The sequence below is a fragment of the Rhinopithecus roxellana genome, chromosome 16 (genome assembly GCF_007565055.1).
Source record: "Rhinopithecus roxellana isolate Shanxi Qingling chromosome 16, ASM756505v1, whole genome shotgun sequence".
NCBI classification, from domain to species: Eukaryota; Metazoa; Chordata; class Mammalia; order Primates; family Cercopithecidae; genus Rhinopithecus; species Rhinopithecus roxellana.
Window position 1 is genome coordinate 35042966 of NC_044564.1, and position 19112 is coordinate 35062077.

General features: G+C 41.8%; 1 protein-coding gene across 4 annotated transcripts in view; it reads right to left on the minus strand.

Annotated features, from left to right (window-relative positions):
* TUT7 (terminal uridylyl transferase 7) overlaps positions 1-9868 on the minus strand; it is a 65901-nt gene extending 56033 nt beyond the window's left edge. Inside the window, exons 1-5 of one of the 4 annotated variants that reach the window (XM_010377798.2) lie at positions 9634-9867; positions 8045-8595; positions 1683-1864; positions 1055-1171; positions 365-542 (exon numbers count right to left, since the gene is read on the minus strand). In XM_010377798.2, the coding sequence (XP_010376100.1) occupies positions 365-542; positions 1055-1171; positions 1683-1864; positions 8045-8564 (997 nt within the window). In that variant the 5' untranslated portion in view covers positions 8565-8595; positions 9634-9867. Of the gene's footprint in view, positions 1-364; positions 543-1054; positions 1172-1682; positions 1865-8044; positions 8596-9633 lie in introns of all 4 variants that reach the window. The other 3 variants (XM_030919297.1, XM_030919301.1, XM_030919298.1) reach the window with 3 other exon arrangements.
* Positions 9869-19112: the final 9244 nt, after the last annotated feature.

A 19112-nucleotide genomic window follows, 5' to 3' on the forward strand; every position in this document is an offset into this window, starting at 1 on the left:
GACATGAATAACCTGAAAATAACTTCAGGATACTTCTCTTGATTTTAACTCAAAATATGGTGTCAATTTAGATGAGTAGAAAGGCAAACAAATATATACACAAGAGTCCCATAGTGTCCCAATAATGCGGGGCATTCAACTTAAAGTTCGCACACAGGGTAAAATTGATAATGGAATGACAATGCATATGAAAGTCCTTGTTACCTTGGGGAAAGCTAGGGAAAACAAAAAACAAAAAAAAACAGAAAACATGAGAGCTTCATGACATGGGAAATAAATTTTTATTTGGTGAAAATTACTACTGGTAGGAGAAATGAATGAATAAATTTAGGTAGTTAAATAGAAAAACAAATCTAGAAAATACCTGGTAACTTGTGTTGGAACACATTTTCCATGATACGTTTAATTTCTAGCCTCTGTTCCAAGTTCTCATTGTGTAAGCCAAATTCCTGTACCACTTTGTCAATGGCAATGCCAACTGCATTTATCTGGGAGGGTGTTGGTGGGGGTAACGTAGTGAGCAACTCTTCCTCTTGCTTCTCCTTTTAAGATCAAATGTTGAGATTAAAAATGACTTACACGTAATTTTACCTTCTACCATTCATGAAGACAACGCCCTATAGAGTTTTCTTTTTCTTAGCCCTCCCTTCTCATCTTAGCTGTGTTATTTTTCATCCTATCAAACATATACATACTTCCTTTTGCACATAATGTGGATCAGTGATAACAGAGGATAGGCGGGCATAAGGAGAAAGTGTAAGGAAAGAATATTAAAAAGAGCACTTACAAACACTGTTTGCTTTAATACTAGTATAAGGACATATACCTGGGTCCTATCAATGACTTCATATATCCTGATGCTGCCCTTAAGGAAATTCACAAAATTAACCAGTAAATACATATGACCAGTATTATGTATTTTGGCTCAAATATATCCAATAAATAAAGCAGTAAAGTTATCAATATCATAGCCTTAAGGAGAAAAAAGCCACAGAGATGACAAGTAATAACAACTCACAGGTAAGCAGACTTGTTTGGGTTACATTCAATTTACCTTAATGTTTTTCTTGTGCCTCTTCTCCTTGATATGCTTATGGGCAAATGCAATGGATTCAATTAAAACATCACAGAGTCTGCAGGTGTACTTGGCTGCAGGGTAGTTTCGTGGTCGCTATAATTTGAAGAGATTTATTTAGAGAGACATAAGTAGTAAAACCAAATATTCAGATAAACAAAATCAGCCAGGAAATGATTTCCCCTTCAATTTCTTTTCTCTAAAGAGACAGGAGTTTCACTATGTTGCCCAAGCTGGAGTGAACTGGCTATTCACAGATGCTATTAGAGCATACTACAGCCCCAAACTCCTGAACTCAAGCAATCCTCTTACCTCAGCCTCGCAGGTAATTGGGGCTACAGGAACGCCACTGTGCCTGGCTTCTTCACTTTTAAAATTGCTACTGTCATTGTTCCCTTTATCACTACCCTAACAGTCATTTTAGGTACAATAGCAATGACTCCTAATCCTATTGAATCACACTGGATATCACTTTTAACTTGTAGTGCTTAAATACTGATAACCAAAGTAGGATATCTAATTGATCACAGCATGCATACTCAATTAATAACAAAATTGAGGCCAAAACCAGGATTCTAACCAATAAATATATATATAAGGATGTTACCCTTTTGAGCCTGTCAATGCAGTCTCTCTTCAGTCTCTCCTCAGCCTGCTGTAAGCCTAGCAGCTCCTTCGTTGAAAGCACAGACTCGTCGATCACAGGGCCTTCCAAGTCTCCATCCTGCTCATTTTCCTCATTTCTAGTCTTCCGTGGCTTCCTAGGTCTGGACCTCTGCTTCTTGTTTTCTTCAGTTGGGGGAGAAATATTATCGGCAATATTAAATAATGCTACTCCTGAGTAAAAAGCAGACCTTACATATGTATTAAATCATGTGAGAGAATAAATCCCATCTGAATGCAGAGCAGAAGGAAAGGTAGCGTCCCATGGACAACATGCTTGAATACTGTATTCAGTGAGTGCATCACCTGCAGACATTAATCCATAAAAATCATCTTTTTGGAAAACTTAAAAGAATTCTACTTCAGTCATATAATTTGATTTTTATTATCTCTTCCTGGTATACTGCTGAGCATAGTAAAGCAACAGAAAAATTACAGGCAAGTATATGTATAATTCTATTATATTTAATATATTACAATACATATTGTAAATATATCTTATATATTCCATAACATCTGTAAGTACACCTATTATTCTCATTAAAACCATCCACATTTGCTTTCATCTTCTGTAAGTGAACAATCTCAATAAGGCAAAATGGACAATGTACCCCTGGACAACTCAGAAATCAATTATATCCTCATCTGGAGTGAAAAATCAATCATTTAGTTGCAAATTTAGACTTCGACAACACATAAGCTGGGTACCTCCATTAATATGAAGAAGTCCAAGCCAAAATTTTATTTACTAAGGACAACTATCTCTCATTTTACCTTTACTTTCATTTTAGCTTCTTTGAACGGCCTGTATGCTGAGCATATTTCAAAGGAAAAAAACAACTGGCAATTGAAACAAAAGTTTTCTCTAAGTACATTTGTTTATAAACTCTGCTATTAGTTCTATAATCCTTATAATGAAAAAGAAATCCTGTTCCTTTTTAAAAGCTACAACTTTTCAACTTGTTAAAGTGATTGTGGGATTAAACGATAAAAAATTGCTTTAGATAGTTCTGATAACTTATATCGAGCTTTAAAAAATGAAACTATTAGTAACACATTAGTGCTTGGAAATATAAACTTACTGAAACGCCCTACATGAAGTAATTCCTCCATCAAGTTTTCAGAGGAACTCATGACTACTAGTATGGCAATTACAACGAACTGGCTGGCTGAAAAGGAAATTTTATAGGACCTCTAATTTTTAAAAAGCTTGCTGAGAGCTCTAAAGGATAGGAAGCAAGCACTGTGCTAAAACTACCTGAGGTGACAATCACAAAATTAACTCTGCAAACAACTTCCATAATACGAGAAAATTACAAAAATTACAGTGTTGGAAAAGCAGTTTCAAAAACTCCATCAAAATGCACTGAACAAATAAAATACTAAAAGCTAAGTTGTCGTTTCAACAGAAAATCAGGCTACCTTGGGCTAACTTAATACTTCCTTTTTAATACCCCCCACTCCCAATTAAATTATTATAATCTTTTAGGGCCTGCATTTCTGGTCGAAAACAATTTTTTTTTCAGATAAGCATTTCTTTTACTTAGAGATATATCCATGCTCATTTAGTAAACATTATCGAAAAAAGTTGCATCTAACTTCAGTGTTTATTACAGGTTTCTTAGGCAAAAACTCATTACAAATTTAAAATAACATTGCAATACGCTTTAGAAAAGCCCCTGTTAGTTCGCAAGCCAGTAAGTGATAGGGAACCGAATTCCTTTTTTAAACTCTTCCTCTCTTCTGGTCACAAAGGCTTCTCCATATAACTATATTTGCTGTCATTTTCTAGAAAGAGTAACTTCTCTCTTCCTCCAAAGACCACAATTAACTCCTACTGCTTTTAAACAGAAGTGGATGGCTTTAGAAATTCTGTCAGATAACGGCAGCTACCACGATGGTGTATCTTATTACGCAATAGATGTAAAGCACTTTATATGTACTGCCTCATTTAATCCCTACAGCAATCCTGCTAATACTAATATTGTCCCCATCGTACAGATGGGGACAATGCTAATTCAAGAGAATAACTTCTCCAAGAACACATGGCTAAATCAAAGGGACTGAAAATACAGATTAAAATATGGATGGGGCCAGGTGCAGTGGGTCATGCCTGTAATTCCACTTTGGGAGGCTTTGGGAGGCTGAGGTGGGAGGGACTGCTTGAGCTCAGGAGTTCAAGACCAGCCTGGGCAACACAGTGAGATGTCATCTCTAGCAAAAATGAAAAAAATTAGCCAGGCAAGATGACTCACTCCTGTGGTCCCAGCTACTTGGGAGGCTGAGATGGAAGGACTGCTTAAGCCTAGGAGGTGAGGCTGCGGTGAGTCAATGATTGCACCATTGTACTTCAGCCGGGGTGACAAAGTGAAACTCTGTCTATAAAACAAACAAACAAAATAAGGATGAAATCCTGAAATTCAGCCTTCTAACTAACAACATAAAAACTGGAGAGAAATTACTAAAATCCCTTCTTGGAACATACGCATTCACATCTGGAGTGGACTAGCACTGAAAGGCAATATAACCTTCTAAACCTAGTTTCACAGGCATGTGTGGTAAAAACTGTCAAAATCTCACCAGAGGGACGCTTGGAGGGTAAAGCTAGGTACCGATGAAAAATTGTCGGCCAGGTGTGACAGTTCATGCCTGTAATCTCAGCACTTTGGGAGGCTGAGGCAGGCAGATCACCTGAGGTTGGGAGTTCGAGACCATCCTGGCCAACATGGTGAAACCCCGTCCCTACTAAAAATACAAAAATTTGCTGGGTGTGGTGGCAGGCACCTGTAATCCCAGCTACTTGGGAGGCCAAGAAAGGAGAATTGTTTGAACTTGGGAGGCTGCGGTGAGCCAAGATCGCACTATTGCGCTCCAGCCTGGTTGACAAGAGTGAAACTCCATCTCAAAAAAAACAAAAGAGAAAAAGAAAAATTCTCATAATTACTTGGAGGAAGACTACCTGGCTTACCTCAGATTTATTGTAATAAGAGTTCCCTATATTCAGCATTCCAAGTTTCCCATATTTTATTTGTATATGGTTCACAAAGGATATGTGTATTTGAGTGGATGCTTTCCAGCTAAGATCATTAATGGCAATGTCCCAAATACATTAAATTGGCAATCTAGGACATTTGAGGGACTAAAGTAGGGGCAGTAATGTAGAGCTGAAAAAAACAGAAGGTAGTACTGTATTGAGGGGAAAACAAAAAGCAAATGTATTATAATTTCCATTATATCTTCTCACATTGTTGAATAAGACCCTTCCTTATTAAGACACAATTTTGATAAAGAAATTTCAATCTTTTAATGAGATCCTTTTTAGTTTATACTTTCAGTTGAATCTCTCTAAAGTAAATAATGCTATACCAAAGCTTAATACTTCCTATATGAAGATTTTCAAGGGACAGAAACTGAATAACTCTTTACTTAATAACTGTGAAAGCATATACCTGTGTGCCATACAGGGAAAGCATGCAAGCTTTTGAATTACCTCCAATAAAAAGATAGCAAAATTAATTTCTTATTCAAATACACTTAAAGGCAACTTCTTTAGTTGCTTTTATAAGAATACAAATAAAATAAGAAAACATAAGTTTCCGTGGTCAGCAAATAGTTCCTTTTAATGTGTAGCTGCAAATTTTTGATAAACTTTCTTTTTAAAATGCTTTTCAGCTGGGTGCGGTGGCTCACACCTGTACTCCCAACACTTTGGGAGGTCAAGGCAGGCAGTTCAGGAGGTCAGGAGATCGAGACTAGCCCTGGCCAACATGCTGAAACCCTGACTCTACTAAAAACACAAAAATTAGCCGGGTGTGGTGGTGCATGCCTGTAGTCACAGCTACTCAGGAGGCTGAGGCAGGAGAATTGCTTGAACCTGGGAGATGGAGGCTGCAGTGAGCCAAGATTGCACCACTGCACTCCAGCCTGGATGACAGAGTGAGACTCCGTCTCAAAAATAATAATAATGATAATAATAAAGTAAAATGGTTTTCAAGATCAACTTCTACAAGACCGCCTACAGGTAACAAAATTAAATGCCCATATCCCACCTAGACACAGTAATACAGAAACACTTAAATAGACACAATTTTTAACAAAGAAAAACACAAATTAAAAGCCCAGAAATTATCAAGAAATGTTCGGCTCCGCCGTCAGGATTTCAGGTCCAGCGAGGGTGAGTTAATGGCCAGAGTAGCAGAGTCCCCAATTTTAGTTCTACTTCCTCATTTACTGCTCTGCATAAACAGGTCCGTGTAAATTTAACCTCTCCGAGTTGCAGCTGCCTGATTTGTAAAATTGTGATTCCATCTTTGATATATCACAACAGAGTGCTGCATCAGATAATTCTTTTAAGCTATTCCTAGCTTAAAGATTTAAGTTTTGTGTCTCCCTACTACTTAACGCCTTTATAACACTTCATTCTGTTTCTGCTACTTGATATTGATATATACTCTTAATTTTCCAATTTAAAAATATCTGAGGGCCAGGCGCGGTAGCTCACGCCTGTAATCCCAGCACTTTGGAAAGCCGAGGCGGGTGGATCACTCGAGGTCAGGAGTTCAAGACCAGCCTGGCCAACAGGGAGAAACCCTATCTCTATTTAAAAAATAGAAAAATCAGCTGGGCATGGTGGTGTGCACCTGTAGTCCCAGCTACTCGGGAGGCTGACTTGAGAATTGCTTGATCCTGGGAGGCAGGGGGTGTAGTGACAGGAGGTCACATCACTGCACTCCAGCCTGGGTGACACAGCAAGAATGTCTCAAAGAAAAAAAAAAAATCAGGCCGAGTGCGGTGGCTCACACCTGTAATCCCAGCATTTTGGGAGGCCAAGGTGGGTAGATTACCGGAGGTTAGGAGTTCGAGACCAGTCTGGCCAACATGGTGAAACCCTGTCTCTATAAAAAATACAAAAATTAGCCGGGTGTGGTGGCATGCCCCTCTAGTCCCAGCTACTCTGGGGGATGAGACAGGAGAATCGCTTGAACCCGGGAGGCGGAGGTTGCAGTGAGCCAAGATCGCGCCACTGTACTCCAGCCTGGGTGACACAGCCAGACTCCATCTCAAAACACAAAATAAAATAAAAAATAAATAAATGGATCTGACAACTAGAAGAATCTACGAAAAAAGAAAAAAATATCAAATAGCACATTTCCCCCCATTTAATATCAGTAAGTGCTTGAGACTTTCATTTTTATCCTAAGACCTTATAAAAATAAAAGACAACCTTTTTGCTTTTAAGTATTCATATGCATGGGACACAAACTCAAACGCCTTATAGGTAACCTGTGTATGAACTGGCCACTGTGAGAAAACATGAAGAGAAAAGGCATTGGGCGATCTAGAAAGTGTCCATATTCCCTGAATGCATTTAAACTAAAAAAATTTATTTAACAGTGCTGGCCAGTTTGAAGCACATTCTGTACGACCACTAAAAAATGCTTTCAGTCAATAAACTTACAAGTCCATGTTTCCAACTATGATAGTTTCATTTTTTTCCATCCAATTTGTGACTTTATTTCATTTCAGTAAATATTACCCATTAGATAAAAATAACCTTCCTGTTTGTAGAAATCATTGCCACATGGACAAAACCTACTTTTTACTTTTAGAAAAACATATTACCTCCTTATTATCCCTTTGGGGCAATTAACCAAGCATGTGAGGGCACTGAGAAATTAGTTTTGGTCTTACTGAAACTAAACAGCAAAGCTTGAATCTATGTCTGACTTTCTAAACTTGTTTCTCAACCTGTTTGTCATGATCCCTTTTGAAAAACAAAGATCTCAGATTATCCATCTCGGGACACTGACACTACACCCAAAAGATATATCTCCTGTGGCAGGAGATATACACAGTGTATACTGTGTTTTTACATCAACAAGTAAGTTTTTTTTAAAAAACAACCTCTATATTCTGTCATATTATGAACACATTAATTATTCAAATACAAAATTATAATCATAATTTTGAAAACACAAAAACCACTGAGCAATTACGATATGGTCCCCTGGGGCATATAGCTACCCTCTTCCATAAAAAACACGTTACAGAAAACATGTTTACTTCAGTAAAATGAGCCTTGGGGCAAAGTAAACTTTTAAAGGGATCAACATGTGAAATGTGTTGAAGCTGCCCAAACATCATGATTACAATCCTTAAAATAATCACACTAAGTGACCACTTCTTAAAACAGAAACTATGAAAAACTGAAACAAAATTGCTGAAAGTAACAAAATTCATTTGGATGAAAAAGAATAAGACATTGCTGACTCTGAGGCTGTGATCTGACAAGTTGGAAAACATTACCAGGACTTCCTGCTTCCATTTCTGACGTGGTTTCTAGGCTTGTTAGGTCTTTATGAAACAGTCGTCTCACAGTTCTGCAGCCTCTTGTGTCTTGCCACCGATAACCGTCTTCATTTTCCTGAAAGGAGTCTTTTCTTTGTCGGTTTATAATAGGAATTCTAGGTCCAGGTTTGAATTCTCTCCAGTTGTCTGAATTACCAGTATGTTCATCAGACAGCCATCTCTTACTCTGATCTTTGTGGTTGTCATTCATCCAAGCAGGTTGACTGTAGATTGGGTTTTTAAATGCATATGGATTGCTGGAAACAGCACATGGTCCTTTTCTGGGGGTATTCCCATAGTTCCCTGGTGTTATCTTTTTTTTTTGAAGGCCCTTTTCCATCTTACTGCCATGGCCTTTAGCATGGTCATCTATTATTAAATAATCTTGTTGGGGGTGACCCCTTCTGAAGTCATCATCATCCATAGTCCCCCGGTCTTTAGTGCGCTTCGCGAAATAAGGTTTTGCTGTATCTCCCATGGTCTTTGACTTCAATTTTCTTACTTTGCACCTGAAAGAAGGCATTGTGGGAAAATATCAAACTGTATAACAAGATATCATACAAGTATACAAAATAACACATTTATCGTACAGATGCCCAAAGCCTGTGAAACTCTTTCCCTATTTTTTTAAAGTAAAAATTCTATCACATTCTTAATAATCAGTGCCATACTCTAGAGGTTGGGAGGCTTGGTCCTCTAAGTCTTCATGAAAATTAATACTTACTATTTAGCATGAAGATTAAATCTGTGACTAAGAGAAGGTCTATAGGTTCCAGAACGGTAGCATAGTAGAGTATTACTCAAACCAAGTATGGTGGGCTTTTTCCTCTGTAACAAAGCGTTTCTCTTCAAAGAAAACCTCATCCCTAGGCAATATTATTACTAAACTACCGAAACAGTCTTTTTTTTTTTTTAAGTTGGCAATTACTTGTAAGTGTTATACACTGAAACTTTACGTGAACGGAGTACTACATCTTTCAACTCCAATTTTCCGTCCCTTCCCCACCACTACTCTGGACAGACCGGCTTTGAGCGCTTAGGTTACGGAGGGGTTGGGCTTCCGACCAAGGTGCAGCTGTAATCAAAGGGGCTGGGTTTCCGATCAAGGGACAACTCCAGCTAACCTCCTCAATCCCCATTCTCCAACCCCAAACAAGTTTGGTTTTGTCAGGAACAGCAATTCCCTGAGGAATGACACTCCTCTTCAATCCCCATCTGACCGCTCCACCACCGATCTGCCTTAGTTTCCACCCTTTTGAGACCGACGTGGAGAAAGAGGAGGCGTCCCTGCACTCCTGGCCAAGAAGCCACCGTGGGGACCAGGAAGCAGGAAGTGACCTGCTGTCTCCATGGGGTTCCAGGGTTCCCCCGGCCAGCCAAGGGGCCAGAGCCGAATGTCTTGACCCAAATCCCATCTTCTGCGCCCGCAGTCTGACAAAAAGTGAAAACACGGACTCGAACCCGAGAGCTCAGTCTCTGCCGGCCTGGGGGTTCCTCGGTCACCCAAACTGGTGCGAGGAAGCCGGCGGGGGATGGAACCAACGTACCTCCGGGGCCAGGCCGGACCACTACTCTGGAGTCCAGGAAACCAACTGGAGAATCAGCCCGGAGGCGAGTCTGGCAGGGACGTTGGGAGAAGGCGCCCAGGAGCACTCACCACCTTCGCCGCGGTCCCCAGCTTCTTCCTATCCCGGCCGGGCTCCCTCTCCGTGTTTTCCTTCGGCCCCACTTCCGGCGCTCAGCGCTGTCTCATTGTGCGCGATTGGGAGCCGACTGTGCCCCCGCCCTAGCGCTCCGCCGCGCACACCGGAAACGCGCGCCGCGCCGCGCCCCGCCCCGCGGTGCCCCGCCCACGCTCCGGCCCCGCCTCCCTGCCTGGCCCCGCCTCCCTGCCTGGCCCCGCCTCCCGCGCCTGGCCCCGCCTCCCGCGCCTGGCCCCGCCTGGCCTGTCCAGTCCGGTACCCCAGCGTACTCCCTCTAGGTGTCGGGCCTCGGGTCTGGGACCCGGGTGCGCCCTTTAGCGCGGGCGGATTACTGGCTCGCTGGATAGCCGGTTCGCCAGCGCGCGGGGGCGAGGCCCGAGCTTCTTACCAGAGCAGCGCCTGCTCCTTCTCTCTCCGGGCTTCGACGCTCCTCTGGTTACCCTCTCTGCTCGGGGCGCTGAATGCTCGGGAGAGGCGCGGGAGCCCAGACTTATGCACCCAGAGAGGGACGCGGAGCCGGCGGTCGGGCACAGCCGCCTTCCCAGCGCTCGGGACCTCGGCTTTGCCCCAGGGTGCTCACCGGTTGCTTCTAGGGGGAGTAAAGGCTCCGAGGCCTCCTAGCGCTCTTAGTGTTTTTCTGATAATTCGGAGTGATTCATGTTTTCGTGAATTCTTAATTGCCGACCTTGTAGAAATGCCAGCATTTAAACATCCACTGCTCACCCAGATCTCAAAGTGGTCAAGGAAAATGCTCTGCTTTTTTCTTAGGTTGTGTAAGGATTACTTTTACTTAAAAAAAAAAAAAAAAAAAAAAAAATTAGTACATTTCGAAGAATATGTGTAATGGCAAGGGGTGACCAGGGAGCGTTCAATTCGAATTTTTGAAGAACGCACACCTCGAACTCGGTGTTGCTTTTTATTTATTTCTTTACTGTATGACCTTCCTTGCTGTTTGCAGTGTTCTAAATGCTTTGAAAAGCATCAAGCAACTAGTGAAATTAGGGAGCGTTGGGAAAATCGAGTTTCCATTTCTCTGCTTTTTTAAAGCATGTAAATAGAAAGCTATCAGGTCCTATGGGGCAATGGCCTTAAAATAATAACACGCAAAGCGCCAGTAACTGTTGTGAAGGCTTTACAAATACTAACTCCTTTATTTTATTTATTTTTGTAGAGACAGGGGTCTCCTATGTTGCTCAGGCTGCTTTCCAATTCCTGGCCTCGAGCATCCTCCCACCTTGGCCTCCCAAAGTGGTGGGATGACAGGGGTGATCCACCATACACAGCCTTAACTTCTACAATCCTCACAACTTCAGGAAGACTATATCATTATCCCACTTTTAAAGATGAGGACGTTTAGCACTTGCAGTGAAGTAAATGGCACTGCTGCAATCCAAACCCTGAATATGAGGCTGTTATTAACCATGTGGCTATATTAAAAGTGATGTAAAACACATTCCTACAACTTTTATATAATTCCTTACTTAGATACTTTGATTCTGAAAATACATGAGGATCAAACTGATAATCTCTTCAACAGGCAGGACAGTGGCCTTGAAAATATAGAGTCCAAAAGGGAGTGTGATGATGCATGATTACATTAATTCTGAGACAGCAGCGTCACCACGCCCCACCCAAACCAGTAATTCCTGTACAAAAGAACTGGTTTAGAAATCTGCCTCCACCTAGAGTTCTAAAGTAGCACTAGAGGACGCATCTTTTTAAGGATTTAAATACCTTTATTTATTTATTTTTTTTGAGATGGAGTGTCACTCTGTTGCCCAGGCTGGAGTGCAGTGGCATGATCTCCACTCACTGCAACCTCTGCTTCCACCTAGAGTTCTAGAGTAGCAGCAGAGGATACATCTTTCTAAGGATTTAATTTTTTTTTTTTTTTTTTTTGAGACAGAGTCTTACTGTGTTGCCCAGGCTGGACTGCAGTGGTGCGATCTTGGCTCTCTCCATCCTCTGCCTCCCAGGTTCAAGTGATTATCCTGCCCCAGCCTCCCTAGTAGCAGACATGCACCACCATGCCTGGTTAATTTTTGTATTTTTAGTAGGGGGGGGGTATCACCATGTTGGCCAGGCTGGTCTTGAACTCCTGACCTCAAGTGATCCACCTGCCTCGGCCTCCCAAAGTGCTGGGATTACAGGTGTAAGCCACCACGCCTGGTCGGATTTAAAATATTTTTGCCAGGCACTTTGGCTCCTGCTTGTAGTCTCAGCAACCCTGGAGGCTGAGGTAGGACGATACCTTAAGCCCAAGAGTTGGAGGCTGCAGTAAACTATGTTGGTGCCACCACACTCCAGGCTTGGCAACAGGGCAATACCGTCTCTCTCAAAAATAAATTTAAAAAATAAAACGTTTTAAATTTGCATTTTCTTCAACGTCTTTCCCAAAGCCCAACTTCTTTTATTCTAATAGTTGCTTTTAAGATTTGTCTTGAGGCCAAATCAGGGTCTCTAAAATAAGATGCAGTGCTAATCAAAATATATTGACAACAGAATATACCTTTTTCTGTCCATATTATGCTGTAATGGATATTTAAGTTGGTCCTAGGAATCCTTACAATCTGGTTGGAAATTTTGGTTTGATTTTTCTTTGGATGTCACTGGAAGGATTAATGAGTTTCTCAGAATCTTTGTGGTGATTGCTTCATGGTCTTGACATATTTCCAACAACCTGGAGCAGAAATGTGGCAAAGGCTGCTCTTTACTGTTAAGCTATGCTTAGAGGACATTAACACTGCTCCATATGTTACAATGTATTTTCTATCTTGAGCTTAACATTGTAATACATCTTGAAATTCTTGTGATTCTATCTTGAAATTAACATTGTAATACATGTACTACATCTTGACATTCTTCTAATTCTATCTTGAAATTAACATTGTACTACATGTAATACATCTTGACATTCTTGTAATTCTATCTTGAAATTTACATTGTAATACATGTAATACGTCTTGATATTCTTGTGATTCTATCTTGAAATTAACATTGTAATACATGTAATACATCTTGAAATTCTTGTGATTCTATCTTGAAATTAACATTGTAATACATGTAATATATCTTGACATTCTTGTAATTCTATCTTGAAATTAACATTGTAGTACATCTTGACAAGTCAACTTTTAACAAACTCAGTGCTTTTTTTCTATACAGCCATGGAGTCAGAAATACAGGAATTATATTCATAGTTTTATCAGCCTAATTTTTTCCCCAGTGGTTTATTTTGTTTGGTTTGGTTTGGTTTTCAGTTTTTAGAGCTCTAATGCTTAAATGCCAGTGGTTTTTATCCACGTTGTTAGCAAGTTATGTTGGTTCCTCCTTCAAACCTGTCCGGAGTCCAGTAACTTATCACCACTTTCTCTGCTTCCGGCCAGATGCTCACCACTATCACTTGCTTCCACCTTGTCCTCCAATCTACTCTTTTTTTTTTTTTTTTCTGAGATGGAGTTTTGCTCTTGTTGCCCAGGATGGAGTGCAATGGCATGATCTCGACTCACCACAACCTCCGCCTCCTGGGTTCGAGCAGTTCTCCCACCTCAGTCCCCCGAGTAGCTGGGATTACAGGCATGAGCCACCACACCTGGCTAATTTTGTATTTTTAGTAGAGATGGGGTTTCTCCATGTTGGTCAGGCTGGTCTCGAACTCCCAACCTCAGGTGATGCATTCGCCTTGGCCTTCCAAATTGCTGGGATTACAGGCATGAGCCACTGTGCCTGGCTCCTCCAATCTACTCTTGACACAGTAGCCAGAAAATGCATGTTAAAAGCCAGAGTGAGCTCCCCCTCAAAACCCTTCACTGGCTCCCAATTTCTCTGGGAGTAAAAACCAAAGTCCTTCAATGGCTCAAGGCCTTTCCCTTTACCTACCGATCTCAGCCCTTATTCCTCTTACCCCAGTGGTATAATATAAAATAGATTTGGCCTTTGTCCCCAGTTTCTGTCATAGAGCTCTTAAAATCCTTGAAATTTCCTGAGTGATAGAAGTGTCTTTCCGTGTTCATAGTGAGCCCCTAAACTCCTGAGTTTATGCTAATGAGATGATTTAGGGTGGGGGCCCTACATAGCCTCAGCATGGGGGCTAATCACCAGAAAGACCAAGTGATTGGAGGAATAGAGGGTTAGAACTTTGAGCTTCACCAACTGACCTCTGTGAAGGGGAGGAGGGGGCCGGAGATCAAGAACAAAAGGATTTGATGAGAGTCCCTATAGTTGAACACATGTAGGTGCTGGACATTGGCTCACCTAGAGAGGGCATGGAAGCTCTGTGCCCTGCTGCCCAACCTTGCCCTGTGTACCTCTTCATCTGGCTGGTCATCTGTATACCTTATAATATCATTTATAATAAATCAGTAAACGTGTTTTCCTGAGTTCTCTGGGCTACTGGGGACACGGGAACCTCAGAAACCAGTCAGTCAGAAGTATGGGTGGCTTGTACTCACGATTGCTATCTGAAGTGGGGGCAAGCTTGTAGGGCTGAGCCCTCACCTGTGGGATCTGACACTATTGCCAGGTAGATAGAATTGAAATGAATTATAGGACACCAAGTTGGTACAATCGCTTCTGTAAAGGCAGAAGGAAATTTATACCCTCAGAAGTTTTGATGGTTTGAATCTATAAAACAAACTGACAATAGACAGATTAACAGGAGAAAAGACATATCGATTTATCAACTTGCAAGCTAGCGAGAGCCAAACAAAGTATGAAACTCAAAGAAGGGCCAGATGGCTGAAGCTTAAGTAGGACCTTGAGATACAGAAAGAAACCAGGGCCTCTGATGGGGAGGTGGTGACCAAAGTCATTGAAAGGTGATGGTAGAGTAAGTGTGTGGCAAGCAAAAGTTTTCTTATTATACAGATAAAAAGTCTTTCAGACTAGAAAAGTGGTTTTAAAAAAAAGGTGAAAAGTCTGTCCAATCAGATGTGGTGGCTCACACCTATAACCCCAATACTTTGGGAGGCTGAGGCCTGAGGATTACTTGAGCCCAAGAATTTGAGACATGTCTGGGCAACACGGCAAAACCCCATCTCTACAAAAAATATAAAAGGTTAACCAGGCATGGTGGCACACACCTGTAGTTCCAGCTACTCGGCAGACTGAGGTGGGAGGATCACCTGAAACCAGGGAGGTCGAGGCTGCAGTGAGCTGTGATTGCACTACTGTACTCCAGCCTGGGCAACAAAGTGAGACTCTGTCTAGAAAAAAAACAAACAACAACAACAAAAAGGCTGTCCAGGTACATTGTCCTGGGCTCTCCTGAGACACAAGTTCATCTTCTCTAGTTAGTATAGATTCCAAGGAGGGGGTCTAAGACAATTGCATTTCTTCTGCAGAAACTTCCCTTAATCAGGTAAAGGAAGTTTAGAGAAAGTCCCTCCCTGCCTGTAGATGGGTGAGGGTGGTGGGGTGAGGCAAGAGAAAATCAGACAGCCCTTGGTTCTAACATTTATTTCTAAGCCCTTTCAATTTCCCCCTTAAAAGTACTCAGCCATGCCAAAGTGCCACAACTTGGGGCATTATTTTCTAAGCTCCAACACTTGGTATGTGGGGAAATCACCCACCTCCACTTATCTGGTCACAGAAGTATGCTGCATTGAATGTGAGAATAGAGTGGAAACTATTTTTTTCATTACACTCCCTCCCATACACGCACATTGCACCCTGGCTATGCTAGCCTTGCAATTCTTCCATCACAAAGCCTCAGGGCTTTGCCCTGGGTGTTCCCTCAGCCTAAAACAGGTTCCCTTAGATATGTATATTTGTCACTTCCTCTTTCCCTTCATGTCTTTGCTGAAAGGTCACATTCTCAATGCAGCCTTTTCTGACTACCGATTTATTTATGTATGTATTTATTTATTATTTATTTATCTTTTTGAGACGGAGTCTTGCTCTGTTGCCCAGGCTCGAGTGCAGTGGCGCGATCTCAGCTCACTGCAACCTCCACCTCCCAGGTTCAAGCGATTCTTGTGCCTCAGCCTCCTGAGTAGCTAGGATTACAGGTGCCCATCACTACGCCCAGCTAATTTTTTTGAATTTTTAGTAGAGATGGGGTTTCACCATGTTGGCCAGGCTGGTCTTGTACTCCCGAACTCAGGTGATCTGCCCACCTCTGCCTCCCAAAGTTCTGGAATTATAAGCGTGAGCCACCACACCTAGCCCTGTCCACCCATTTAAATTGTAATCTAACATTTTACCTGGTGAATTTTTTTGTCTTGTAAAAAGAATTCAAAATCTAAACTGTTGGAACTTTAAATTTTTTGAACCTTAAAGGAACATGCTTATGGAGCCTGAGTCACTTGACAGGCAGCTGTAACCTAAGCAGCTATAACCTAGGCAGCTGTAGCCTTTGTTTCTCTCATCATAGATTAACCTTCTTCTTTACCTATATGGTTTTGTAAAATGTTATAAGTGACTAATGGGCTCCAGAGAAGACCCCTTTCCTCTTGACTGTTGATCTTCATTATAGATTACCTTTGCTCTTAACTCTGTCACACTAAGGCTTATGACTAGCACATTGTCTAAGAAGGAACATTAAATATACTTTTAAGTTGGGAAGAAAATGAAAACAAGCTGTATGGAAAGGAAAACAAACCATAACTAATTTATAACCCATAAATCAGCCTTCTATGGAAAATTTTGCCATCACAGTGGCTTATAGGCTGGGCATGGTGGTTTACCCTATAATCCCAGCACTTTGGGAGGTCAAGGTGGGAGGATTTCTTGAGCCCAGGAATTTGAGACCAGCTTCAGTAACATAGTGATGTTATATATAAAGTTTCGGTGCCACAAAAGAAATAGCACTTGAATATAAAATTTTCTTTTTGATTCTCAGGAAGGCAAGGTACTTCTATAGAAGGGTGTGCCCTTACAGATGGAGCAATGGTGAGCGCACACGTGGACAAGGGAGGGGAAGGAATTCTTATCCCTGACGCACGTGGCCCCTGCTGCTGTGTCGTTCTCTTATTGGCTAGGGTTAGACCGCACAGGCTAAACTAATTCCGAGTGGCTAATTTAAAGAGAGTGATGGGGTGAGGGGTTTGGCGGGAAAAATGGTTACGACAGAGCAGGTAATCGGAATGAGTCAGGGTGGAGTAAGTAATCAAAAAAGTTTGCTATATGAGGAAGTTAAGTTTAAAAGTAGAAGGCAAAGAATTGAACATATTGACATATTGATTCTTTGAAAAGAAATTTAGGACTCATATCCAACAACCCCTCCCCTTGTATTTCCTTATAGCTTTCTTTTCAAACTTTTTTTCACATGCCTTGGCTTAGTTGTTTTGCTTGATTTTCCAAAAGAAGAAGCTTCTCTGGATAAGGTGGAGGATAGTTAAGGGGGGTTTTAGTAAGTGCCATTTTTTTTTTTTTTTTTTTTTTTTTTTTTTTAGGCGGAGTCTCGCTCTGTCGCCCAGACTGGAGTGCAGTGGTGCAATCTCGGCTCACTGCAAGCTCTGCCTCCTGGGTTCACGCCATTCTCCTGCCTCAGCCTCCCGAGTAGCTGGGACTACAGGTGCCCGCCACCTCGCCCGGCTAGTTTTTTTTGTATTTTTAGTAGAGACGGGGTTTCACCATGTTAGCCAGGATGGTCTCGATCTCCTGACCTCGTGATCCGCCTGTCTCGGCCTCCCAAAGTGCTGGGATTACAGGCTTGAGCCACCGCGCCCGGCCAAGTAAGTGCCATTTTTATGAGCCTCTGCGTCAACCCACCGATGCATGGTGTGACACAGCACCCAACAAAAGTAAGTACACCTATTATGGCTGCGAAGGAAGTAAGAATTGAGACTATTATTGCTTTCCATTTACCAAACCACTTTTCTAGCCGTCCTGTAAAGGGGTCATTTACCCCTGAGTTGCTGGCTAACTCATTGGATAGAGCAATCAGACCTTACAATGTCTTTGTTCTACTTCCATTAGGGGCAGTGTTGTTTGGGAGGAAGGTGCAACATTGAGTTTTAATCATGATGCAAACTCCTCCTCTTTCTGTTAATATCATGTCTAAGGCTAGCCTATTTTCCCAAGCCATCTGGCTAGTATCCTCTAATTGTTCAGCTATTCCTTTAACAACATCTCTAGTGTAGTTAATAAATCGCTGTTGGTTGTAGTAGATGTAATTTATCCAATCTACATTTTTATTGTCACCTACCAAAATATTGACTCAAATCCTGCAGCTATTTGATTTCAGGCTTTAAATTGATCTGGTATTCCCCATGGGACTCTAATTGTGTCTAAATGAGAGTTGAAAGACCCATAAGGGGCTTCCCTCGCTTTATGATGTCTTATTTTTCCTTCCTCCGGTTGATGAAATGCCTTGGCAAAAGGGATAGCCAATTGAACTAAAGCACAAGTACCACTTCAGTTATTGGCAGAGTGTCCAGTAAAGGTCCATCACAATACCACCAGACATCTGCTCGGGGATGAATAAGGGCTGACTGATTGATAAGCTCTTGAAAATTCTTAAGCTCACTGCATCCCTTCAGGTCTCCAAGGAATGCTAAGTTTCCTCCCTGTCGTGAGAGACATGAAGTGAACTTAGTGTTGGGAGATGGAAGCTGGATGGCCCTTGGGGGCTGACCCGCAGGGTGCCAGACTTTGGGGTATAGCAGAGAGAGAGCTTGGCACAACTTATTACTCCAGGCTGTAGAATCCTGGAAAAGAGCTACCATGCAGCCTACTCATGGTCGACTGGAGGATCACCCTAGTGGAAAGGGGACAGTCTGGGCCTCTGGCCTGCCGTGCGCACAAGCATAACAATTGCTTTTGTTTAATGTGTGGACGGAATATTTGATCCAGTCCAACTAGGCATTTGCATCTTGGTATCCTGTCTTAATTGCCAAAGTTTGTTTTAAGTGTTTAACTTTTATGATCCTCTAGTAAAATGAATGCATGGTTTTAGGAAATTACAAAAACCAGTTGGGGCAGTCCATCCTTGCTCTTCAGTGTTCCACAGAACGTTGGATGAACTATGGCATGAAAGCTCTACATCGGGGGCAAGACTCCTGGTTGGCACTGGGGTCTTTATTGAAATCTCCCCAGATTAAATGGTCCCAATTTACTAAGACCCAGTCTGGGGAGAGTCAGGAGAGACAGAGGTACTTTTCTGAAGTAGAGAGCTGTCTTTGACTTGGCAAGTCCTCATAGCTGTCTTTGACTTGGCAAGTCCCCATAACAAAGCAAGTATCAAATGCAATAGTTTGAGGCAAAATTGACTTGCTTATGTTATAACTAGATGGTCAGCAATAGAGCGAGGAAAGAAGCAAGAGTAATTGAATAGATGAGAGGGAGTTAAATTGTTCTTAGCTTTAGTTTGGTAGCGTTTT